This window comes from Pollicipes pollicipes, unplaced genomic scaffold (assembly GCF_011947565.3).
Source record: "Pollicipes pollicipes isolate AB1234 unplaced genomic scaffold, Ppol_2.1 Scaffold_4295;HRSCAF=5057_pilon_pilon_pilon, whole genome shotgun sequence".
Taxonomy (NCBI): domain Eukaryota; kingdom Metazoa; phylum Arthropoda; class Thecostraca; order Pollicipedomorpha; family Pollicipedidae; genus Pollicipes; species Pollicipes pollicipes.
The window spans coordinates 770,168-796,255 of NW_023596461.1; the positions used below are offsets into that span (position 1 = coordinate 770,168).

At 51.0% G+C, this 26,088-nt stretch overlaps 1 protein-coding gene across 1 annotated transcript; it reads left to right on the top strand.

Annotated features, from left to right (window-relative positions):
- The first annotated feature begins 6,957 nt into the window (after window positions 1-6,957).
- Window positions 6,958-16,491, top strand: LOC119096490 (uncharacterized). The gene is made up of 2 exons (XM_037219404.1): window positions 6,958-7,289; window positions 16,466-16,491. The coding sequence occupies exons 1-2, from the start codon at window positions 6,983-6,985 to the stop codon at window positions 16,489-16,491; spliced, it is 333 nt and encodes a 110-aa protein (XP_037075299.1). The 5' UTR covers window positions 6,958-6,982.
- Window positions 16,492-26,088: the final 9,597 nt, after the last annotated feature.

Sequence of the window (26,088 nt, forward strand, 5' to 3'; positions counted from 1 at the left end):
GAAATATTAAATAGCTAGCGGTCGGTCATGCGTGATTAGGTCGGCCAGGTCAGGCTTGGAATGACTGAGAAGATTCTGATCAGCATCCTCCGCGAGGAAGCATCCACTCTGCTACATTAGTCACCTGTGTGACAGTTTGGGACTTTCATTCCACTGGGTGGCGTCAGCCAACCTAATCCTTGTTGCCTCTCAGGTGAATGATAGAATTATTGCTAGTTCTGAAACAGTACATCTCCGCCATCTTTGGAATTCATTCACAGGACGACAGTGTCTACACATTTTACTGAAATCGTGTCAGGAAAACAAGGGAAACTGCTGCTAATGGAATCAACACTTGCAACCATTATTCCCCATGTCATTTTTTAGTTGAACTGTTGTTGCCCATATCACGTTGGCTCAACTTTGTAGCTGAAATTGCCCGTCCTACGTCATTATGCTTCAGTATGGCACATATTCATAAAAGGAATATCCGTAATAGGGGCGTAGTTTTGCAAAAAGAGTTAGTGTGGTTGAGCAGTGAAAATGACGCTGCCTACCCCCAAAATATGGGAACAAGCGGATTTCTTTTTCGAATTCGCCCCACTTAGTTCGTTAAGTTAGGGGTACTCAAACGCAAGTTGAGAGAGCTGAAACCCACCCAACTGAATAGAAAACTACAGTTCTAACTCTGGCTCTAGGTATTTCAGGGTTCTCTATGATAGCTCTGTGGACTTGTCGGGCAGCGTCTTCGAAACAAGCAGCCGCCAACACGCACACGCGTGTGCACACCTCTCCCCTCTCCTCTGGGTCCGCCAGAGGAGAGGGGAGAGGATTGGGGAACCGCACCACGAGCCCTTGGTGATGGAAGGCACATGACGGCTCTCCGCTTGGCTGATTTTCAGGTAATGACATATTTTGAAGTGCGGTTTACAAACCTTATATTTTAGATCTTAGACCTTAGACCGAATTAAGATGACGTAAGTTGTTCTGTTCATTGGCGAGAAACATTATTCGCGTAGATAAGCCAGTAGTATTAGCCTTATTTCTCAGAGAAAAACCCATGGCAACATGCCTTTATCGAAACAATAACAGAACTGCTATCGTTTCAACTGAGGCATGTTGCCGAATATCAACCCAACTATATCTCCATTGTGTTGGTTTTTCTCCGAGGAATAAGGCTAATACTACAGTCCTATCTATGCAAATCAAGATGAGGTTTGTTGCCTTTCATTGACCATGCACATGTTAAGTTTGCCTCATACCTTTAGTCACAATTCACGAGACCGTCTCGCAGTGACCTGATCTCCGCAGGCGAGCGGACACATGGATTTGAACTCGCAAAGTCGTTAGATAAGGATATCGAATCAAATCCTAGCTTGTGTGACGGAACGCCGGTGCCAGGTATACCATATATCGACGAACGCGTGTAGCAGTGTAATTAAAAGCCAGAGTCCCATGACATTTGTGTCTCAGTCCACAGTCCCACAACCACATTTGTGCGCTCGAAAATCAGACACCTTTACAATGGCGGGCAGTCGCCGACGAGGCTTTTCCAACATTATCAGACCAACAAAAATGCAGCACATGTCATGTCTGCTTACAGAGATACATGAAAATCATACATAATGTTATTCCAACCACTATTCCATGTCCGCTAAGACACAGTTCACTAGATCATACCGCGGCCGTTTATATCGCACACGACTGTAAGTCCTTCAGTAAGCTTAAATCTATGCAGTCATTGCAAATCTATGCAAATCGACATTTGCTTCTGAGACCTAGCCGTGATTCAGGACACTGAGACATGCGGTCTTAAAAGCCTAAAGTAGATAGCCGATGGTGCATTACTGGAGGGACACGTAACGAACCATTTGGTGATGTGTTCTGCGAACCATACGATGTCGGTGCGAGAACAGCTCAGTTTGGGTGTTCAGCGCAGGCTCTCTGTCTCATATATACACTGAGACTTGGTGATTTTGGGACTGGCTACGCCCTTTCATCTTCAAAGCATTGGCATGAAGGGAGATGGCCGTAATCGTTGCATTAGGATGGCTTTGTTGAATACGATCCTCAAAAGGTGTGTCTTTGGCTCCGTATTTGCGTCACAAAGATACTCGTTGAGGCCTAGTCTGAGGTGGCGTTTGGTCGTTTGAATGCTAGGAACTGCGTTTTTTCACGCTGTACCTGGAACCTAGCTGATGGCTTGAGATCCCGCTGAAAGTTAATCATTGGCGAGATAATGTGTCCTTATATTCCTGAATTGTCTGGTTCAATATATTGGGTGAAAATGCTTTTGCCGCGCAACCCGATTTCTCACCTCGCAGAGCACTAATTAAAATTGACAAACCAAGGTTCCTGGGTCCAGCTTTCACGCAATGCACTACTGATGGCTCGGATGAGAGCGCCCTACGTAATTATTTCCGTCACTGACATCTGCCAGATCTGTCAAAAGAGAGTGGACAAGCTGTCAAACTATGGTTACCATCTTGTCATTTACCGCTGTCCAAATTGCGTGCGCCGAGTAGCCGGAAATTCTTTTGAAAGTGTATCGAAATAAGAGCAGTAAATGTTATTTTTGCGTCATTCCAATCATCATTCACTTCAGTTCGTGCCAGAGCCATGGCGCGGAGGCAGATCTCTCGTCTGGTTTCTGCCTGAAGGTCCCACTGCCGCTGTTCACGTCCACGTTGACGGAAGGCGACGTGCCGAGCCACCAGACCGGCGGCGCTCTTCTCTCGAGTGACGGAAGCCAGGCTCGACAGAAATCCGCATGCCGGCGATTGTCCGGCCTGCGCCGAGTCTGCCGCCACGGCAGCGGAAGCGCGGCACACTTGGCGCGCCACGTGCATTCTGGGCGCCGCGCGGCTCGCCGCGTCAGGGCGTTGCCACCGCGCGGCACGCTCGGCGCAGCGAGACAAAAGGCGCCAGCTATGCGCGCGGCGGCGCCTCGCGCGCAATTCCCGCGCCGCGTCGAATTGGCGCGCCCGATGCCTTGTGTGCCGCAGCAGTGGAGCCGGAGAGCGGCCGGCCGGCGCGCCGCTTTCGCAAGCCGTTGAGTCACTAGCGCCGCACGTCCGCACCGGTCGCATGTGTGCTGAAAGGCCAGGTTTGCGGCAGGACGGATATGATGCATTTGCCAACGCCTACGTCAACTTTTTGATTGATGTTATTTGACTTTCAGATCAAGAAAAATATCTATACACGCAACGTTGCTGAGTCCATACAAAAGATGCTCAGATGTTCGTTATGTTGTGTGGCATGTATCGTAATGTTCCAAAAGTGTCTCCTCGCACACTCAACTTTAAGCGTCTTCCCGTGTCCGCCATGGTATCGTGCGGCGCGCCCCTCTGACCACCCCTCTGGAGCCGCCATTTTCAACATTGTCGCTTTGAAATTTTTAAACTGCGGGTGAAAGGCAGGTGCCTATGAAAAATCACCAAGTTCATGCTTTCTCTCGAACCGCTCAGAAATTCTAGCTAGGCAAGCTTAAGCGGCGCTGCCACTCCCAGTTTAGGAGTAAGGCTAGATAAATGTTTTTTGAAGAAAAAAAATATTGACTTAGCTTTTAATCGCATGCATTTATGCAATTCCATGATTTGGATAAACATTTTGCTGCTGCCTTAAGTACACTTGCGATACGACAGTCATTTTATCATGATGAGTTACTGCAACACTCGAGCTAACGACAGGCAGTGCATTCAAGCGCAACGCCTGAGTAGCACCGTTACGTGACCATATAAACTATCAGCGGCGCCACTTTCTGATCGCCCTGGTTCCGGACCTGCTTGTAGCAATTGCCGTGGGAGGAGGACGTCCGTGTGTTAGCTGTCGAGCGTGACTGTTTTCCTACCGCGACCCACGGGCTGTGGGTGTTTTATTCGACTCTGCTTCAGAGGCGCCCGGCTGGCCGACTCTGACCCAGTCTCGGCGGTGCCGGCCTCTCCGCGACTCAGAGGAACCGAGAGTCATGGTGACGCGCGCCGAAGGTCCGGGCCCGCGGCGACCCCGTGTCACGGGGACGCGGGTCGCGCCGCCGCGCCTGAACCGGCCGCCTGTAGTGCGGCCCGCTCACCGACCCAGAGAACCCACGTGGGATCTAAAGGCATGCCCCTGTCATGCGTCCATTTATCGGCTAGCCAAGTCCAGGCACGGCGTCTTGTTTTGAGATTTAAGGTGGCAAGAGTTAATCCCACGGCTAAATCACAGATGCCACGGTTTGCAGAGCTATAATATTAACAGATATGCCTCCTGACACGCATCGTAGAATTCTGTGAACATACGAGGGTATTCCAAAAGTGATCACACTAGCTTACGAATTAAACAGTTATTACTTCCCTCCAGTCATATTGTCGTTTGATATTTCCCTTCGTTAGTTAGTTAGCATTGACACTTCTTTTTAATCATCCTGTTCTTGTAAGTCTTCATAAGTTATCAGCGTGGTATTTCTTTTATGCGTAGTTTTGGCACACTTTATGATCACCGCGCTGCTGCAACGTATGTTCAAAACTGTCATGCTGTTAAGAATGTAAATTTGCCATCAAATTATCATTGGTTTGTGTTAATGGGGTCGCTAGACCATAGATCAAAACTGTTGTTTTTAGATAAGTGGGAAGTCAACTGATCGTAACCTGGACTGGGGAGGTTCTTTCCAAGCAGAGTGAGACGCTCAATGTGTGGGAGAAGAAGCCGATGTTGCAAGTCTAGTAGCCGATCATTTAGCTTAATGGCGTTCGACGTGTGCAGAATGATCAACTAATTTCCACGGGCATCGCCGCTACCATCTCTCCGCACGTACATTATGGTATCGTTCTTCAACTAGTCTTTATAGGCCCGCCATGCTCTTCCACTACCACGCTCGAGGCAAGCAAGGTCAAGCAAACACCAGCCTCATTCCCTTTTCCTGCCACGCCGGTTTGCCGTCCTCAATTACCGGTGGTGTGGCGCTTCTCGTAAGGAATCGTGAGTCCACAAGGGAAAACCGCGGCGGCTTTCTCCGCTGTGCGCTGCGCCGCCACCTGCGCGCCGACGCCTCGCCGGCGGTGAGACCGGCCGGGGCCTCGCCTCGTCGTCGTTCAGCAGGACCAAGTGGGGCGCGGCGGGCCGCACGCCTTTCAGCAAGGCGGCAGGCTCTGGTGCCGATGCAGGACGGAGCCAATTGGAGGCCACCGCGCACGACCGGCGCAGGAGCGCGAGCCTCACGCGGAGCGCCTCGCCCCTCTCCCGACCGACGGCGGCCAGAGACGAAAGCGGGCCGGTGCGCCCCACCAATCGGGTCAAGTTTGCTGATCGGATGGTTTCCGAATGACGTAAACAGCGGAGCTGTGGGCAGTGCTTGCCAACAACGGCGGCCGGCGGTGGCCTCGGCCCACTCAGATCTGACCAGAATGCGGAAAGCGGCTGAGTCAGCAGGAATGCTGGCGGTGTTACTGAACTGGGCGTCGGCAGAGAAGCACGATCGACCCGGCGTTGGTGCTAAGCATGGCGGACGTGCTACTGTCTGTCTGGACGGAGCCTCACGATGACTGCGATTGCACACAAGTGCTGCGTGCAAAACCCGGTGAATGGTCAGAAAAGTGTCCACTGCTGCCGCACACTCGACAGCCGGAGTTAACTACAGCCTTTTGACACGTTTTTCAAGCTGATAAGCTCAGAATGTGTGCGCGTGAAACAAGCGCGTGAGGTGATTGTGCCACAACAGATTGTCTGGCGTGATTTTTGGGCAACAGCACGTGCTATTTGGTAGCTGAGTGAATTACTGCAGCCGGTTGTTTGAAATTGCAGAAAATGTTTGCAGGTATGGTGTGATTGGACCTGCAATTTACAGCAACCGTTTTAACGATTCGGGTCATAGTGTTTTCAAATGAGCTGTTGGATGTAATTCAAGCGGTGGCCGACGTCCGTCACTTATCACGATTATCACCGAATGAGGCAAGTGCTAAAAGAACCATTAACATCTGCGTAGTCAGACGTTATGTAATCTTTCAAGAAGAGCATCGACGGATTAAAGGTAATAACCAAGTGGCGGTAAAAGTAATGCCTCAATCAGCTTACCATGCCTGCAGATATAACGTTCCTTATCATGTTAGTTCCAAGGAGAAAATTCGGCTGTGGCGCGTGTATGGCTGAAAGCCAAACACTGTCAAGTCCTCTTCAGAACTCAATAACATCCGACGATGACCGGGTAATAAGCGGACCGAACCATCGTGTACATACGAACACGCCAGACGAGGATAATACACTAAACAATTACTCCATCTGTTAATGCATCTCGGCCAGTTGTCACCCATCGACCATGAGTATATAAAAGCTAAGCGCACCATGGGGTAACGCGACCACATCCGCTCACTGGGCTCCAAATCCAAAAGCCTGGCACCGCAGGAGATAGTATTGCCTACAAACCCATTCAGCCAGTCTACCCGGTCTGAACCCGGCACCGCAGGAGATAGTACTGCTTACAAACCCATTCAGCCAGTTTACCCGGCCTGAACCCGGCACCGCAGGAGATAGTATTGCTTACAAACCCATTCAGCCAGTCTGCCCAGCCTGAGCCCGGCACCGCAGGAGATAGTATTGCTTACAAACCCATTCAGCCAGTCTACCCGGTCTAAACCCGGCACCGCAGGAGATAGTACTGCTTACAAAACCCATTCAGCCAGTCTGCCCAGCCTGAACCCGGAAATACAGGAGATTAGTATTGCCTGCAAGCCCCATTCACCAGTCTCCCCGGCCTCCGAGGCCAGGAGGCCGGCAGAGGCATGGTGGGCGGCGCCTCCGGAGTGGCGTCCGCTGGCCGGAGCGTCCGCGTCCGGTGACAACCCCGCCACTGCGCCCACTGCCACTGCGTGACCCAGCGTCGCCGCCGGGCCTGGGTCGGTGACGTCCACGCCCCGTGCGTCCGCCGCGCTCCGCGCGCTTATAGGACGCGTCCGGGCCCGGCGCTCGCCAGTCCGCCGCCGCCGCCGTCGCCAGCCCCGCAGTCCGTCGCCGCCGCCACCGCCGCGCCATGCTATCCGCCACGGTCCTGGCCGCCGCCCTGGGCGCTGCCGCCGCCTCCGAACTCGACACCACCTCGATGGAGGACGTGCTCGACCCGCGCCTCTTCATCATCTACAACTCGACCAACTCGAACGCGCTCAACTACGTGCTGGCGGGAGTAGCGGTGGCGCTGCTATTCGGTCTGCTGCTGGCGCTGGCGCTGTTCGCCTTCGGCTTCTTCGGGTCGTCGGCCAACAACCGCTACGACTACTACGAGCCCGACACGTACGCGACCTACAGCAACCAGGGCTTCCAGTCGCGCTCGCTCGGACCCGGTGAGTCGGCCGGCGGTGGGAGACGCCGCTCCGCTGGCGCGGCCGAGGTGGGCACTCGCCACTGGCAGCCACCCGCCGTCTCCCGAAGACCTGGCCACCGCACCCTCTGGCGACGGCGGATGCCGACGCATGTGCTGATCTGCGTTGCGCGCCGGTGGAGATGGGATTAAGATTGAGAACGTCCTTTAACTTTATGCTATTGGTGCAGCCGGGCGGTCTTCTAACGCATCATTCGAGTGAGAGCCTTTGGGCCGGCACCATACATCACATGGATACCGATTGAAAACTAGCGGATTGAGGGCCTCCCAGGGCGTGCTCGGCTGGTGACTTTTCAGTCATGCCGCAGTTCAAGTCCATTGTGCCACGACGTATCATCAAATGAAAATTTAAGACTACACTCAGTGAACAATGAACATTTCACTCAAAAGCTTGCATGTTAAGATTTGAGGGTTAAATTTCCGGCAGTTCTTCGCTCAATGATAAATGTTCGGGACTTAGAAGACACGGTATTATTCCCATGCGTGGTATGTGGACAATGCATTTCATAATGAATATTTTACCATCAAACTATATGTCATCTAATCCTACCAGTGCATATTCAAACCCTTTTACAGGCATAAAACACGTCCTTGATGTGTTGTATCATACATTGCATGATATGTCATTGGGTGCTTTTTACAAGCCCATAAAACTGGGAACACCAATATGCCGTGAAAAGTCGGCAAGTATTTGAAGTCTGTCTGCTCTTGTTGACATTGTCGACGCTTCCAACGTTTTGACAATCGTTTTCAAGCGCGTGTAGTTCTGTGACTTACGGAAGTAAAACGAAAACATTTTACTTCAGATGCTTTACAGAATAACATGGGGCCCCCGACCAGTCACACGCTACCAGACCAACCTTGATTCCACCCGTGAGTCAAACAGGTCACATTTCGTAAGCTTTCGTTCACAGGGAAATGGTGACTTTTGCGCTGAGCTGTTAGTGTCAAGTTTATGCCAACTTTGGAAAACTCCTTAAAGGTTCTGAATTTCCCTTACGTTTGTGACTTCTAATTAATCCATCCATGACTGCGAAAACTCGATCAAGGTCTTTGGTGACTGAAACAAATCTGTCATAACCTCTGCCACCACGCATCGGTTTGATTCTTTTGAAAATTGCTTCCAAAATCCACCATGCTCTCTGGACGTTCCAGAAGAGTTTTCAAGGGCTGTTTGTGAGCTTGACGAGAAGCTCGAATACTCTAACCGGGTTTTGATGACTCCTTAGAATTGAAAAAAGAAAGAAACTGCGGAAACGTCTAAGATTTTGATAGTAACTGAATGGTAGGCTAGAGTTTCAGGAGTCACAGATGGGTTAACCAGTGTTCCACAAGTGCCGTGCAGTTTTCATAATTTTCTTTAATTATTTAAAACCGAAATTTATTACATAGCTGAACTTATATCGATATAGATTCAGCTTGCCATATACTTTCCAAGCATGCCGTTCGCCTCCATGATGCTGGTAAATTATGTGCACACCTTTTCAGCGTCGCATGACCTCGACCTTAGAAAAATGTTTAAGCAGCTGCTTCACGCACAACAAGTTGAACGCAAACACAACGTTTCAAGGTCTTATAAATATTTCCGTAAGCCGGAAGTCAAGATAGAACTGACCAGGTTTCGTAAAATGTATATAAAAAACCTTCGGAGTCATGTCCCAAGTAAAGAGGTTTGGCATAATAATGTTACGACGATGGGAAGCTGATTACTGTCTTAACGTTGTCGTCTGATATCGATAGAATTAAAGACAAAAGGTTTATCTCTGGTAGAAATTTTTCAAAAACTTCCTGACGTTACAAATGCCTGTAAGGTCTTAATTTCTTTTTTATTTCCTCATATCAGCAAGGAAGGCCTTCTACTCCTCGCTTTTCGGCATTATGAGTTCTTAGTCCTTATACTGAGTTATAGGTCTTTAATATGCCAGGAGGGTACTGTTGAAGGGACGTTAGATAGCAACAATTGTTTATGCTGACCATACTCAACGTTTCAATCCGTGAATTAGATCACTCGTCATCATAAGCAGAGCCTGAAATGTTCAGTTACTGCCAATGCAGCCAAGTTTTGGGTCCATAACATCATTTGGTTCTGCTGTATTGGAGGTTGATTACTCAGCAAAAGAACGTTTTCTTTCTTAACGAGACAGCAAATTTTCGGCAATTGTGGAGGTTGAGGTTGAGGTTGTGAGATTATCAGCTTTGTTTGTTGTCTTAGAAAAGCAGCTGAGAAGGTGTGGGCTAGAATGTACCCAACATCTTTAGTCATACTGAATCTAATTCCAACCGCGTTTACAACATGCCATGCTCATCCAAGCGAAATGCTTTGTGTTGGGACGATCTTTTTAGATTGATCTTCGGCATTACGGTCGCAGAACTACATCTGCAAGCCAGCTGGTGCACGGAGTAGTCAGAATAGACATCGTTGGAATTTTGTCTTCGACGCATAACCGTGGCCTTAGTCGTAGCGCCAGTCGAACTCCAGAGACCAATGTGTCATGGTGTCCACTCCAGCACTCACCTGCTTGCCTCGCGCGCGAGTGAAAATTTGGTTTACGCCTATCGAGACCTAATCACCTAAACGAAAGAAAGAACTGAAGCAAGCCAGAGCCTGTTTTTATCACAGATGTCTCACTTACAATTAACAATCCTCCATTCACCTCACGCTTCTGTGATCACTGTATGGCCCGAACGGCTACGCTAAGTGAGGTTGGGCACACTTTTCTCACGCTGGAGAGGTGAGACTCTGGGATCGTCAACCTTTTTTTTCACTCCGCTGTGAAATACACCGCACTTCAGACCGTCTGATTATTCAGGCCAAAGAAAAGAACAGCTGCCATCGACAAAATACGAAGCGCTCCTCGTTTTTAGGTAAAAGGAAAACTTAAATGTTTTAAGGGCATTGATTAAAGTCGATATACCTTATATGGTGCATGCCATTTTTGAGATCAAAGCACGGAATAACTGAATACTTGTATATGCAAATCACACACACACACACACACACACACACACACACACACACACACACACACACACACACACACACACACACACACACACACACACACACACACACACCACACACACACACACACACACACACACACACACACCACACACACACACACACACACACACCTATATATATATATATATATATATATATATATATATATATATATATATATATATACATATATATATATGCAAACAAGTACAGACCGACGCATTCCGGGTAATTCACTATTCCCTCACCTTCGTCGACGTGAAAATGGGTGTTACGATGAACTGTCATCAAAGAAGGCTAAAAGCACCTGGAGGCAATGGCTGCAGACCTCAATCTTCATCTTCACCACAACTGTGAAATAAGAAAACATCTCAAAAAGCTGGCCAACGTACTCATCATTAACCCAAAAATAGGACGCAGTCTACGTTCGTCTTCGTAGGCGTGCGTCACCGTGTACAACGCACCTTTGACCGCATTCTACTCGATGCTAAGGCCAGGTCATCCACGCCCGATGCACTCCTGTACCGTTCCAGTGAAGCGCCCCGAGCCGTCGGTCGGCCGGTGCCGCGCCCGGGGCGTTACTCGTACCGGTCCGCGTCACGCGCCGTCGCAGCCCGCCAGCTCATGCCGACAGTCACGCTTCATATCATGCCAGCCCCTGTTCCGTATGCGTCGAAGAGTTTCGGCCAGCAGCTGCATCATGTTTGGGCATACTTTTCAGGTTAATGGTAGCTGTCCGAGCATTGAGCTCCGACAAAAGACTGATAATGTAGTGGAAGTGGCTACATGCACACAACGCTACTAAACTAACCTTGGTCTTCTGACGCTGAATAAGTGTTTAGAAGACACACTTTCTTAAAATGATTAGATTAATATACATACATACATACATACATATATATATATATATATATATATATATATATATATATATATATATATATATATGTGTGTGTGTGTGTGTTGTGTAAATGGCTATTATTTAAACAAGATGTCACAGCTGAAGTCCTATGGGCGCCACATAAACAACGCAGTCGGCGCGCCCCAAAAACCAAATCATTATCTCGATCATTGCCCATCGATATCCTTTGTCCGTACCTTCGGGCGCTGAATTATGAAGTCCGTTTCGTTAGGTAAGCTGCATCAGTTTTTCCGGAAAGGATATTTGCCTCCGTCCGCTGGGGAAGCGGATGCGACCATCACCATGGTGGAATTTTTGTAAGGTTCCATAATAACTCGTTTGTTTCCGACGACATTCTTCCTGGGAAAGCTTTGTTCCTGCCCCCCACGTGTCATTGTGTGGCTGAACATCAAGCTACTAAACATGCCAAGCTTGTCAACGGCATGGTGCATGGCGATCAGGCAATAAATAGGTTTTGAGGTGCATTCTATAGAATGATGCTGTTCCCGAATGCAAAGCTCACAGGCACTGCAAAATCGTTAGTTATGTTTGCGGCGGAATGTTTAGTAGAGGGTGTTCCTCACTGGTCCATGAGCTCCAAGACATGGAAATGCTCAGCACCAACAACGTCAGAGCGCTGGATTCAGTAACTCCATGGTAACTTCAAACGGGGAAAAATGGAAAACAGCTCCACTGACCAGCATGGTGCATACATGGCACTCATAGGCTGTGCTTAAATTCCGTGTTCCTTCGCACTGGTGGTGCTATGTTTCGGTCCTGGAATCTGAGCTGTTATCGGAAGGCAAATGGTGTTGAGCTCTAATCCGGGGCATTCGGTGGATGATTTTGTGGGAATCCGATCCAGTCATTTTACAATGCTCTGGGCCCTGAGTCTGAGACGGATGATTTAAAGGTCGTCTTTCGATGGCTCTCAGGGCGCTTAACATAAAAGCTGGCTTGCTTTTCCTTTTGAACGTTTCTATTCAGGCTCTGGCTTCATCACACAGCTTGACGCCTGAACAGGAATAAGTGGGGCATGCTCACTAATGTGCGCAGAAGGGCACTGGTTTATTTCGGCCTCGAAGACATACCCTGATTCTTTGTGCTATTAATCACGCAGAGACAACAATTCAGGCATGTTTTCTTCCTCTGGCTCATAATGGATCAGATGTTGAGGTGGGCTGGCTTTCGTTGTTTAGATATTTTGCATATCTGCATTACATTCGGCCTGCGATGATATACCTTCGTTGCGGCTACTCATATTGCGTTCAATGCGGATGAACGTCAGTAATGAGGGGATGCGTTATTTCGCGGGTCGTTCAATGACTTCAGTTCGAGCTTTCGTTGAGATACATTTAAAATGTGATACTCAAGGGTAGCCGAGCTTTCAGGCAGCACCAAGGTCAGGCCGCCGTGTATCCTTCCTCAGACAAATAACGTTATCGTTCGGCAACTGCTGCCTGAACACTATCCCCCTCTTCGTTACCAAGCAATTAGTGCAGAACTGATTGTGCGGTGGTCACCATCCCTTTAGAGTAACAGCATATTACATGGTGACTATCGTGGCATATTGGTGATGCTGCGTGGTCCAATCCAGAGAAGGTTTGAATTCTCTTCTCCAGATCTCCACTCTGATCCAGACTGATGCACACTTGAATACACCCCAACGCTAATGCAACATCCCTGCATCTTAGTGGTTTGTGCGGGCCATAACAGCGTATGACCAGTTCTCGGGTACTTCTAACAAAGGCTCATGGTGTGACAAAATGCATCAACCTTCGCCGTCCGAAAGCTGATACGTCAGTTTACCAATACACTGAGTTGACTCCCGGCTGCCGGCAGCGCGGCGGTCAAACGTGCGCGTCTGGAGAGCTAGAGATACGAGCTTTGATTTTCCGCGTGCTCTCCCTTCAGGATGAGAGCAGACGACGCCATATTGGCTCAACCGCTGAGTGCGCCAAAGAGACCCAATGACGGCAATGAGTCTATTCTGACTCTGACCAAAAAACAGCTGTTCGGGTTTCAGGGGCGGCCACAGGGTAGATGCACTGTTTCAGTACGTACAAGCTACGTGTCATGGCCGCGTTCGTATTTAACCAGCTGTTCTTTTAGGTGCTGTTCGCACTAACCACTTTCCCTAATCGCGCTGACCGCCCTTTCTACGGCGTTGAAGGGTAAAAGACACTCTATAGCCTCAGCTGTTGAGTGCGTGGAGTCGACTCTGACTGTGGCTAAAAGGAATCTTGCCTAAGTTGAGAGGCGGCCACTGACACGATGGCTACAACACTGCTTCTGTTCTCCGTGGCTTACACACATACACACACAAGAGTACAGACAACACACACACACACACACACCACACACACACACACACATATATATATATATATATATATATATATATATATATATATATGTATGAGTGTCGTAGACCACAGCCTGACTCCGGGTACTCTGGTTGATTCAACGCTGCACCGGACAAATCGCGGCTGACTCCATAGCCAAGTCTAAGTCAGGGTCAGATTCAAGCAAAGCCTGACATCTTCACATTTGGTGGCGATAATTACACACACACGTAATGCGAGACGGTGCGGTTTTCTTTTCCCGTTTGGACTAGACCCTTTCTATTCGGTGCGTGGGAGCATGATGCGCCTGAGATCTCTCTGTGAAGGGAGATAAAATATGACGCGATGACAGCCGGCTTCCTGCTGTCACTCGGCCGGGCCGTCACGGGAGGCCAGCCCGCGCCACCGCGCGCCAGTGCACGGGTAATGACTGCTCTGGACCCAGCAGAACCGCTTGCTCTCCTCTCGGCGAGCTCTGCTCGAAAATTAGAGCGAGTCAGACTGCAGCATCGGCGACCGCTAGCCGGAAATAAGTGGTTTCCACGGCGTATCCTGTCCGTTTTTATATTTATCCATGCCCGTCGTGCCCAGCTTCCTCCCCGGCCGCGTGACCAGCTCTGTGCTACGGGTTGTACGGGCCGTTGCTGTTTTCCAGAGCCGAGTAATGCTCAACGGCCGTCGCTCTGATGCTGGTGCGATTGTGTCGGCTGGCCGGGGCGGAGCCAGGCGCCAGCGCCGGCTTCGTACCGAACCGCTTTCGGCGCCGCCAACCGCCACCGACATCAACCGCCATTTACACGGGTGAACCGTCCAGCTACGTGTCACTACAAGACCATCCAGCGGGCTCACCGTCTATCCTGCCTACAACCGTGACGGCAGGTCAAGTCGAAGCAACGACAGGCAAGGAGTGCTGCTAGCCACGGAGAGTCCCCGCCGACTTCGCCTACTCAGAGAACAAGGCAGCATACAGCTTCCTCCCGAGTACCCGCAGGAGGACTTTGCTGCCTACATCGCCGGAGGAGCTGCAGCCGACTGCAGACCAAGTGTTATCAGTTCCACTACCACTACGGCCCGCTGTACGACGGCAGCCCAGGCGGTGAACAGCGCAGCCTCGGGCCCTGCGCCCGCACCGTCCCAGCAGACAGCCCAAACACGGCGCGCAAGTTTCTACACCTCGACCAACCGGCTGACGCCACGCCCTGCACGGATCCGTCAACGGGTCGCGCGCTTCATGCGCTCGTTCGGTGGCAAGGTGCTGCTGATCGTGGTCGGTACGGGGCGCGGCGCTGCTGGTCGTCTCGCTCCTGCAGATCTTCTTCACGGTTGGCGTCCGGCGGCCAGGGTCTGTTTCGGCCGCGCCCGCCGCCGACGCCATCGCCAGAGTTTCGGCGTGGGCGGCAGCGCGAAGCCGCAGTCAACGCTCCGCGCAAGGTGCGCCCCGCCGCTTCGCCGAGAGGTTTTAACTGCAACCCACCAAGGACAAAACGTAGCAGGTGGAGGCCGGACATTACAGTTTCACACCGGCTTTCATCGCGCTGCGCTTTCTCTTTGGTCCACAACGTAATTTTCCACTAACATCTGCATGCCATTTTTTATCGCCCAGCCCTGCCAGCACGGACGGCGCGGTTCCCGCCATCCACTCGCCGTCGAACACCGCAGTGTAAGCTTTTCACCACCGGTGTCAATGCCAACATACACTCCTCGGCATAAAGGCGCTCTCAAGCGCGACGCGGCTGGCGCCTTCAAACGTTACGGCGATCGCGTCCGACCAAAGCTGACGGCGGCGCGCCTCCGCGCCGGTCCAAAGTCCAGTTGGCGGACCGTTATGCCGACCCGGTCTTGGTGGGGGCGGGCGCGCTCCTAGCGCCGCCCGTCCCACTTATGCTGGCCGAAAGAGGACGAGGGTGTTGACACACTTTTGTGTTGAGTTCCCTCGCGCCATAGTAGGACTAGGCACCCTTGCACTGGCCTGAAGCGTGAGGGGCTCCGGGCCCAATTAAAAGCCAATCGTTTGATAACTGGGGCATTGTTGGAGGTTATTAACCAGTCCAGCAAAGCTAAAACCAGGCGGAATAATTTCCGAAAAATTTGGTCAGCCCGTTGTCTTAAACGGATACTTGGAGGGGAGCCGCCGTGAATGGTGATCTAAAAGCCAAGTTCCTGCCCGCTGGACAGCGCGCTCGCTGTGGTATGTTGACATAAAGGTGCAGCGCGCTCAACAAACACGTGGCTTCGGGAAAAAGCATTTAAAACGCGCCGTGAAACGTCGATTGTGTGCCCCCACGGTTGACAGGCCAGAAGGTCCGTGTTCCGCCCTACGGTGCTGTTCAAGTGAGCGTAAGTCGATCACGCCCGCTAGTTCCACCAAGCCCGCCGCTCCGCTCGACTTTCTCCCGACCAACAGTATACAGCGGGGTGGTGCGGCATGATCAGGCACTTTGCTCCAAAGCTCTCAGTGGCCGCTAAAATACCACAAAGGCCCCTGTTTGGTAGGTGGGTCAGGAAAGTGGAGCAGTGTGAAACGGCCCGGAGAGACGCGCACGGGCTTCGGGAGCACGACTGAAGCCATGGGCTCACATTCGCGAAGCGAGAACGTGGTTCACGTCCAGGCGTCGTGCGTACGCATTCGTTAAAACACACGTGGCGTTATTTTGTTTGTTTCTTTTTCGTTCTTGCTGCAGTGGTGCACTCTTCTAAGGTTCTTGACACATACGGCACTGAACACTAAGTGTCGGGTGTGTTCTTGTCTTTTTAGCTTCGATGTCAATAGTCTAATCTTGACAGTCATGCGCACAGACGCGGATATTTCACGTTGCGCGTCGACCACGCCTGACATGCTCTTCCCCCCGCCACACACGGAGTGCTCTGACCGCGCCTCCTCTCCGCAGCATACGACGCCATCAACGTGCTGTAATCATGCTGGAGGAGGCAGATTATTCCGCAAGATGGAGGTGCACGACTACGACTGCCAGCAAGCGGCTGATGTGTGAGGCGCCACGAGGCCGGCGCCGTCGACAAGTACGGCCAGGTGGCCGCCCGGCTGCAGAAGATCATCGGGTAAGACGCCCGTCACTCCTGCCAGCGCCCCCCCCCCCCCCCCCACCCCCACCCCCTCCCCCTCCCCCACCTCCCCGGAGAAGATCATCTGCAGGTCACGGACGACATTGGAGTTCGGGAGGCTCCAGAGTGGTGTCCATGCCAGAATGGTGAGCCATGAGCTCTGCGCGTAAGGTTCATCAGCTCAGTCAGCATAACCATCTCAATGATGGGAAGAGACAGCAGCGCTATTTAAACCTTTTCAAACCGATTCCTTACCGTGCAGTGTCACACAGCTAGCGTTAAAATTTCGGTGAACCGTCTCCCTGCCCTTGCTCCTCTCTCGTCTCCCGCGGCACTTCAAAGCTGTTGTTGGGACGCGAGACGTTGCCTGTAGCGCCGCTTTCTGGACCGAGCGGCGTCATCGGAGGCGGCTCCGGTCGGCTCCCAGGACCAGCCTGCCGGCTGGTGCCGCCGCGGTGTCTGCCGTTTTCCTCCAGAGCCGCACAATGGGACTCGAGGCGTCACCTGGGCGGCGTGCCCCGCCGCTGGAGACGGGCCGCAGGCGCCAGACGCCGCGGCGGGCGCGGCCGGCGGAGGCCCAGCGGCGGCGGCGGCGGGCCGCGAGACGGCGGAGGCCCCCGCCGCTGGAGACAGCCGTAGGGCGCCAGACGCCGCGGCGGGCGCGGCCGGCGGAGGCCCAGCGGCGGTGGCGGCGGGCCACGAGACGGCGTCGGCCCCCGCCGCTCGTGGTCTTATCCCATAAACTCAGCACATTCCGTTTTTATTAGACACAGTGGCTCAATTTCACATTACAGATAGATGTAAGACACAATAAATTGTCTTTGCATCCCCATTTCTTGTTACCAATGCAACACTGATTGCTGCAAAAAAAAAAACTCCTTAGGAAAACGTTCCAAAGTGTCAAAAACTACATCATACTAGCCTATCTTTACCACGATTTCGAATAACAGGAAACCATTATTCTCATCCCGATCATAGTGAGGTGTAGATACTGTGGAGGGTCTTGGAATGTCGTGAGACCATATCTCTCGAGTACAGACGCATGTGAGCCACTTAACACGAAAGTCATTCGAGTGAAATTGGAAGCCAAATTCAATAGCCCGGCTGGTGTACATTTTGAGAGAAAACTACAGAAGACGAATTTCAATTAGTCCCAGCCTGCCAGAGACTTTCCACACGCGTCGCACCAGCCGACTCTCAGCAAGCAGAGGCCACTCTCTGCAGGGTGGCGCCGCTGGTCTCGGCTCCGCCAGCACACCCATCAGAGCGAAAGCAGCGCTGCGGCGCACAGCAATCAAATCACGCTGGAACGCGCGGCCTGGCTCCTCACAGCTTGGGCAGCGCACGGGGCGCCCTCGCGACAATGCGGCGCACGTCGACCGCCTGGCACGCTCCCAGGCGAGCAGCGGCAGGGATTAGAAACAGCTGTGTGGCGTGGGAGCTGCTGGCCGGCGAAAGCGTTCCGTTCCGCTTCCGTCCCGGAGATTGTCCGGTCCGTCTTGTCTGCTGTCCGGTCCGGCTGGTCTGCTGTCCCGCCCGGTTCGGTCCGTCTTGTCTGCTGTCCAGCCCGGTCCGATCCGTCTTGTCTGCTGTCCGGCCCGGTGCAGTCCGTCTTGTCTGCTGTCCGGTCCGGTCCGGTCCGGTCCGGTCCGTCTTGTCTGCTGTCCGGTCCGGTGCAATCCGTCTTGTCTGCTGTCCGGCCTGGCAGGCTCCGCTACGGTGTACCCTGCGTTGGCTTGTCTGTTTTGAGTCTTGCTCCCACGCACTGTCTGAGAAGCTAACGGTGCAGCCTGGAGGGTCGTTCGAGTGTGACCTGTTTATCTCGAGTACAAAATACCCGAAACCTTGTTTTTGATCATCTTAAGCGTTTTTTGGATGCTGTCAGAGCCACGAACACGCACACGCGCATACGCAAACAAATCGCATCAGTTAGATACTCTTAGTAAGATATTAGATAGTTGAAAGCGCATCAGTAACGTAACGACCTTAACTTACACATCAAACAAGTGGGCGTCCACCGTGCGTGACCTTTGCCGTCACGCCGGGTCAACGGCAGCGTTGATTAGGAAGGCGATGGGCACAGCCGCTCGCAAGAACGCCTTCGGCGTGCCGAGTGGCCAGTCATAGAGCTGTTCTGAAGCATCATAGATCATCCCACTCTGCGCCGAAATGGCTGTCTTCCGCCCATCAGCAAGAAATCGCGCCTTGACGTGACTAAATTGAGACAGCTGTTATGGCTCGACAATGGAGATAACGGTGACGAACGCAAGCATTTGTGAGATGCTACAGTCGGAACAGCCGGCGGCGCAATTCCGTTTGGAGGGTGCTCATGGCAGAAGAGTTTTAGGCTGTGCCTGTGGTCTAGACCAAACGCTGTTGGCGGAACCTCCCCACCAAAGACCACTGTGCGATCTTCGCACAGCGTGTGTTTAAAGTAGGGTCAATATTTGTTCTTGCCTTACGCGCTAACGATAGGAACCCATCAAGCATGCAAGCACGTCATCTTGTCGTGGTGAAGGAGGCAAGATACCCCTGTGTGTAACCCTATAAAAGTGTGCATACGTGGGTGTCGTGGATATTTTCTCAAGCCTGCAAGCCTTCTCTGCTGTGAGGGCGGCTTTACAATGTCACCGGGCGTTTCGTGGGGGGCGCCGCAGTCTAACGCTGACCTCCTCTACTGCAGGTCGGCTGACCAGGCCTCGCTGGAGGGCGCCGAGCGCGAGGTCGCCGACGCCTTTGCGGCGTTCCGGGACGCGGCCGTCCGCGGCGTGCAGCAGCGGGACTGCCAGCAGACCTACGCCGCCAAGTGCGCCAAAGGCTGCGCGACTTCGTGTCGGGCCGGCACCAAGTACTAGACGTCGAGTTGGGCGCTCCGGCTCGGCCCGCTGCAGCTGTAACACGATAGGCGCGCGCGCGCGCGGTCGGAGACACCGCCCGGGGCAGCCGACGTCTGGGCTGCACGCCGAAGCCGAGACGCGCCGCCAGAGGCCAATTGTTGGGATCCGTTGGGGAGGTGAAAGAGAGCTCAGCTCGCGGACCGGGTCAGCAGGGTGCGGCGCCGTCAGTCGCGCGTTGTCGGCGCCGACCTGGTTTGTTAAGTAGTTTTGCTATCTGTTGCTGATGAGAGTTATATTTATATATTTATTTGAGCTGCATTCTGTTGTAAATGCTGCGTGCTGTTACGGCTAAATATACTCAGATGGATTTTCGAGGCACTGGTTTGTTTCATTTTGTAGTAACTCTGACCGCCCTTCTCAAGCTATACGTCTGCCTCTAGCCTGTCATGTACCAATAATTTTGAGTGCGCGACATTTGGCCTTTCAGCCCTGCACCAGTACAAATAAATGCATTCACTTTTTGCGTCGGGACATCGCCCTGATGTATGCAGCAAGTTCCTCCTTCGAAACGTATTTCTCATTGGTCGTTCTCTGTCTCCCAATATAGATGGACCTTGCCGGGCCCTGTTTGTGTGGGAAACGAATTTTACGGCGGTAGAATTGATTCGTCGTGCTGGCGCTTTCACCGGACAATTACTGGGCCCATCTGCACGATTTTGAGCGCCAGCTGACTACGGCGGACACTGGACGATTCCCAGTCGTACTCACAGGCGGAACAGATGCGAGTCGGCGTGAGGACTTCCCAATGGCATCACCACACCTGCTGTAGATATCACCACCATAGGAGCTATCGCCACTCTAATCAACAGGAGTACAGCCTACTGAGCTGAGCCATCGGTTCTCCAGGAATAAGTCATGCACACGTCCATTCACCACTCTCGAGGCTGCATTTTTGGTGTGCTGTCGCACACCCTATCTATGTGAAATCCATTTTGATGGGCATGCTCTGCTTCAGGACGGGTTTGTTAATTCATTCTTGCCTCAGAGAGAAAGAGAGAGAGAGAGAGGGAGAGAGAGAGAGAGAGAGAGAGAGAGAGAGAGAGAGAGAGAGGAGAGAGAGGAGAAGGAGAGGAGGAGAAGAGAGAGAGAGAGAGGAGAGAGAGAGAGAGAGAGAGAGAGAGAGAGAGAGAGAGAGGAGAGAGAGAGGGAGAGAGAGAGATAGTATTATATTATATTATATCTATATATATATATATATATATATATATATATATATATATATATCAGAAAGCTCCATATTGCATTCAGTCACGTGTATTGCCACATGATGCATTGATTGGGTCATAGAATATCTGAGGGAAGTGCACAGCAATAAGGATGATCTTAATCAGAGCAAGCTTATTCAGTCGGTCTCATTCTGTCCATTCACCGAGTCTTTTATCTTGTAGCCATTCTTTGAGTCACACAATTTGTGCATGAAGTTACGAAGAAGCAAGAAAGAAGCGCAGGCGCCAGCCCTTCCATGAAGTCCAAGCATTCCAAACACACATTCGTTTTTCGAAGCATGCTCTGCCTTTTTGCGTAGTTGATAAAGTTAGATTCTTGGACTTGTCATCAATTTTTAATCGTGCTTCCAAAGGAGTATTATTTGCATTGTTAGCCACTCCACATTATTTTTACAGAAAAGCGTTCAAACGGTGAGGTGAGATCGGTGCAAATTCGATCGCGAAATGACAAGTCGAAGTAGGATAGCACACTTTTTAGTTGTCAGTTTTGTGCCAGTTCAGTATAATAGTGGGTTTTTCCAACAGTATTGACAGAATAGCTAAGACGGGTCGTGACAGTTGGTTGTGGCTGGTTGTCAAGCTACGCATTGATGCGGTGGAACCTACTTTCATGTCAACGAGGCGGCCAGCTTCAGCCATCTTTGGTGGATCACCGTACAGAAAATGATTTATTGTGACAGATTCTGAGTCAGAATGACAAAACCAGGCTGGGGCCGCCAGGCCTGAGGAGTTTGTCGTTTTGGGACAGGCTTCCGCTTTTCCACAACGCTTTGAAAGACACGTGTTGTAAATAGCTGGATGCTGACTCGACTTCGCAACAGGCTGCTCACACAAATGCTTACGTGTAAGCACCTTTATTCAAACCTGTTGGAGCCAGTCCTTCTTCCATGAATCTAACGATAAGCCATACCAAAAGTGGTGCACATCAGCTGGTGTGTCTGGGGATGATCCGAACAGTCTCTCCGGCGCCGTGATCTTCGCTTGCTGTAAAATGGCATTTCATATTGCATAGAGCGAGCTCGTCTTCACTGGGAGAGTAGGCTGTGCCGGCTAACGCAGAATGCAACGCCGCAGGCAACGGTAGCGAGACTAGGTGATTAGCCCCTCGTACTTCGTTGCAGTTTTGTGTTAAGCGGCACAGTATGTATCATACTCGGCAGGCGGCTGCGCGGTTCCCGTTATGCTCGTAGGCTGGGGCAGCGCTGCTGCATACGTAGCTTGATTTTATTCCGTTTAATCGATTCCGATCCGAACCCACAACGCATATGGTTGATTACAGCCCTGATTCCTTTCCGAACCCACAACGCATATGGTTGATAATAGCTCCGAATCCTTGCCGAGCCCACAACGCATATGGTTGATTACAGCTTTGATTCCTTTCCGAGCCCACAACGCATATGGTTGATTACAGCTCTGATTGCGATCCGAGCCCACAGGGCGTATGGTTGATTACAGCTCTGATTCCGATCCGAGCCCACAGGGCATGTGGTTGATAACAGCTCTGATTCCGATCCGAACCCACACACATATGGTTGATTATAGCCCTGATTCTGATCCGAGCCCACAACGCATATGGTTGATTACAGCCCTGATTCCTTTCTGAGCCCATGGCGCATGTGGTTGATAACAGTTTTGATTCCTTTCCGAACCCACAGTGCATATGGTTGATTACAGCTCTGATTCCGAGAGGATCAACGCAAATGTGGGTCGACTCTGCTGCTGACGCAAGAAAATAGGCCTTAATCCGGAAGGGGACGCTGATAAAAACGATTTCGCTAACAGTATTTCCGAAGGTTTTCCGCGTAATTGGCTCTGCAGATGCCAAACCCATGCGTACCCATAATAACGTGACGAGTTTGTGGGCGGGGAAACAATGTCTTGAGAAATAGCCAGGATGGCCACGAGTCACAAGTAATATAACACAATGGTATCGGCACGGACTACCACGCACTGAACAAAGTTCCACGCGATCACCATGTACATGCACTGAATCTCATTCCGACGTAGCCCTAAAATGTTACTGGGGTCATGCCACAAACTAAAAGGTTTTTGAAGACTGTGATGCCTATATTCGTGCATTTCTTGGACAATAAACATCGTAGTAGTCGTTTTAGCTATATCCGACGTAGACCACAAACGTGCTCTTTCTCATGGAGATGCAAGCTGTGACCAGCCCAATTTCTAAGGTGATGCCTCCAGGTGCCAGGTGTTGAGGTCATAGGTGCTTACAGGTTTTAAGATCACATAAGAATAATGTGCTCCATCCCCACCCACCCCCCACCCACACCCACCCACGTCTTCTGACCCACTGGCCGACAAGGAAGACGGCGAGAAGGCAGCGATGGAAAGTCGCCGTGAATCGACATCTGTCAGTGTCGGTGGGATCGGCTAGCTAAGCCATTCTGCCGACGCCGCCGCAGCAGCTTTGGATGACAATGAAAGGCGCGGCGCCGGCTGACGGCGCCCGCCGCCTGTTGAGCAGACGGCGGATGGCGGGACAACGCTTAACGGTGCAGCCGACAACCGCGGCGCTTCGCAGCCAGTGACACGCGTGAACCGTGACATGAAAATAAACGCAAATTTCTTTTCAAGTCGCCTGGCACCAGCCACCAGCGCTGACATATTTTGGGGGACGTGTCTGGCGCGCTCAGGCCGTGATGGAGCCGGAGAAAAACTCTGCGCCCGAGTCTGACCGCGCCCAGGCGACGGGCGACCAAATTACCGCATGCGCACACTGCATTCCACGTCGGACTTGTTGGTAAACATACTGTGTCACGAGCGTGCTTTTGAAAGCTCCAGGGACGAATACTTCGGTAGAAAGCCGAAGTGGTGGCCCGTGACGAATGCCCAGCCAGATATGGTATCAGCTCTCCGTGCTTTAGTGCACTGGATGTATTTATATATATACACACACATATATATATATAATATATATATATATATATATATGTGTGTGTGTATATATATAATATACATATATATACACATACATATATATATATATACACACACATATATATATATATATATATATATATATATATATATATATATATATATATATATATATATATATATATATATGGCAGTCATCAAATGGGACACAAAAACAAACATTTCAAGGCGTAGCCAGAAGACTTGGTGTACGTATCGGTGATCGACGAGAGCGATGTCTTGCTTTGCTGATTGGAGCCTCTGAAAACCCTCGGAGGCTCCCGCCCTCCACAGCGCCGATATGGAGCACAGCGCTGATACGGAGCGGCGCAGTGGTCCTGGCCGGTACCCGGCCTGTTACGGTGCCTGACAGCTCCGGCGTCGGCTCCCCATTGGGGTGCTCCGGCCGCATCAGATATCAGGGCGTGCGCTCCAGGAGATAGCGGGGACGGCTTCGGATAAAATCGCTGGAAACGTGGTTTGAACGGGAAGCTCGGCATTCCATAAACTGGGTCGGAGCGGGCACCCCTGAATGAACCATGATTTTACTTATTCGGAGATGCCGCCAGCTTGTGACTCCTGTTGTCTTTCTGGCCATTGGAAGGAGTTTGGAGGGCATCACATAAAGTACCTTTAAATCCATTGGAAAAATCTAAAAATGGTTGACATTCATTTACATATCAGCCTTGCATGGGAGTCATGTGAAATTATTACACATCCCTACATGACTGAGGTAAACAGGTTGGAGTGGAATGAAGGAAAATAGGATAGAACTTCTGAAATGGAACCGGGAGGGGCATTCCAGCAACTGACAACTGAAATTTAGTGAGTGATTGCAGTCTTTGTCATGCTGTAGAGACGCACATACCTTTCTCCTTTCCTGATTTCCTCGAAGCGTTTTCACAAACAGGTGGCAGATTGTCTGAAATGAAATATGGCTTGATCTACATTAACCTGCAACGCAGTGACCAAGCAACGCACAACCATCGAGCAGCTCATTCATACGGATTGGACCCGGGTGCAAGGTACCAAGGCTGGTCATTACGACAGGCCCCCTTCGCCAAGTGGGTTCAGAATAATGGCGTGGGTACGTTGTGCATTTTTATTGCATGAAGCGCGTTGATTCGTATGCTGCCAGATACAACACTGCAGATTGATAGTCGTGCGTTTTTTTACTGTTTTCGAGTGTCTCAGTTCATTTGCATTCTGTTGATGAGAGCGCATACTATATACCCGATACCCAGGAGCCCCGCAGGAACACCACCAAGCTAAATGACGTTGCCTGCACGGAAACGCACATCGCGCGCTCTGCTAGGGATCAGTTTGACACCCACTAAGTTTTCCTTCCCAGAATAGCTTCCGAGCGGTGCAGCATACTTTGTGTGGCTATCGAAAATTGAAAAGCCAATCTTTTGGTGGGCATGCAGATAAGATATACCCCTCCGCCGCTGAGATGTAGCGAGTCCAAGACAGACCATATTGTTACTGAAGGCGATTCTTCAGGAATCTTTCAAACTGGTACAACAACGCGGTGTTGCACCAAGGTAACGAAGGTGTAAAACTATAAGATCGTTGTTTAGATCCTTAGACCTTTGAAATTAGGCTTATAAGAAGTTGCAATGAACTTGTGCCAGACGGGCATGAAGGCCAGATCAAGGTCAAAACGAATCAGCTATATTCTTAATCAGCTTTATAGCGTACTTTTTGAAGCTCGCCTGAATTTCTTGACATGACCTCATGAATGACGGGGAAGGTCACTAAACAAAACTGCTTGATCAACCGTCTAATATGAGGAATATGCCTCTTAAGATAGATTTTTACTCTGAATCCAGACTCGAGTATGAAACTATCTGGAAGGAATTTGGTCACTTCCGTCCTCCAAAGGTCGAATTAGGTCACTGACGTGATACGACTTGGATGACCTTGTGCCTCATTCTTTCACAATTGAAATTTCAAGACAGCGTCTAAAGCATTAACCGACCCGGTGGAGCTGCAGAGATTCGACGCACCATTACTTGATGCACCTTGAAGTATTCCATGATGCGGCACAGAGCTAGCCCCTCCTTGTCATTGCGGCTGCGAAGAGTTGACTGGCCCAGTCCAATACCGCTCCGTTTTCGGTAATGAGCGGGGTGTTTATGGTGGAGCCTAAGACTGACCCATCAGTAGCCTACTCTCAGGTCAGGTCGTGCGCTTTGCATTTTGAAGCATGACAGTCTATTGAAAGGATGTTGACTTGTGGTCCGATTCTGGTCAGCCTTCTTTTTCAAAGAACAAATAGCAGGTTCATTTGACGTGGTAAGTGGTTTGACGCCGGCAGCAATTTTGATGTAGACGCTGGGTTACTTCTATATTTTTCACTTGCCGTTCTGCGGGTCTAAAGGACCAGCACTG

Bases quoted from the DNA above. Each gene is read 5' to 3' on its own strand.
- LOC119096490 (XM_037219404.1), top strand. From the start codon at position 6,983: ATGCTATCCGCCACGGTCCTGGCCGCCGCCCTGGGCGCTGCCGCCGCC. The intron at 7,290-16,465 runs GTGAGTCGGCCG...TCCTCTCCGCAG, and splicing joins GTCGCGCTCGCTCGGACCCG to CATACGACGCCATCAACGTG.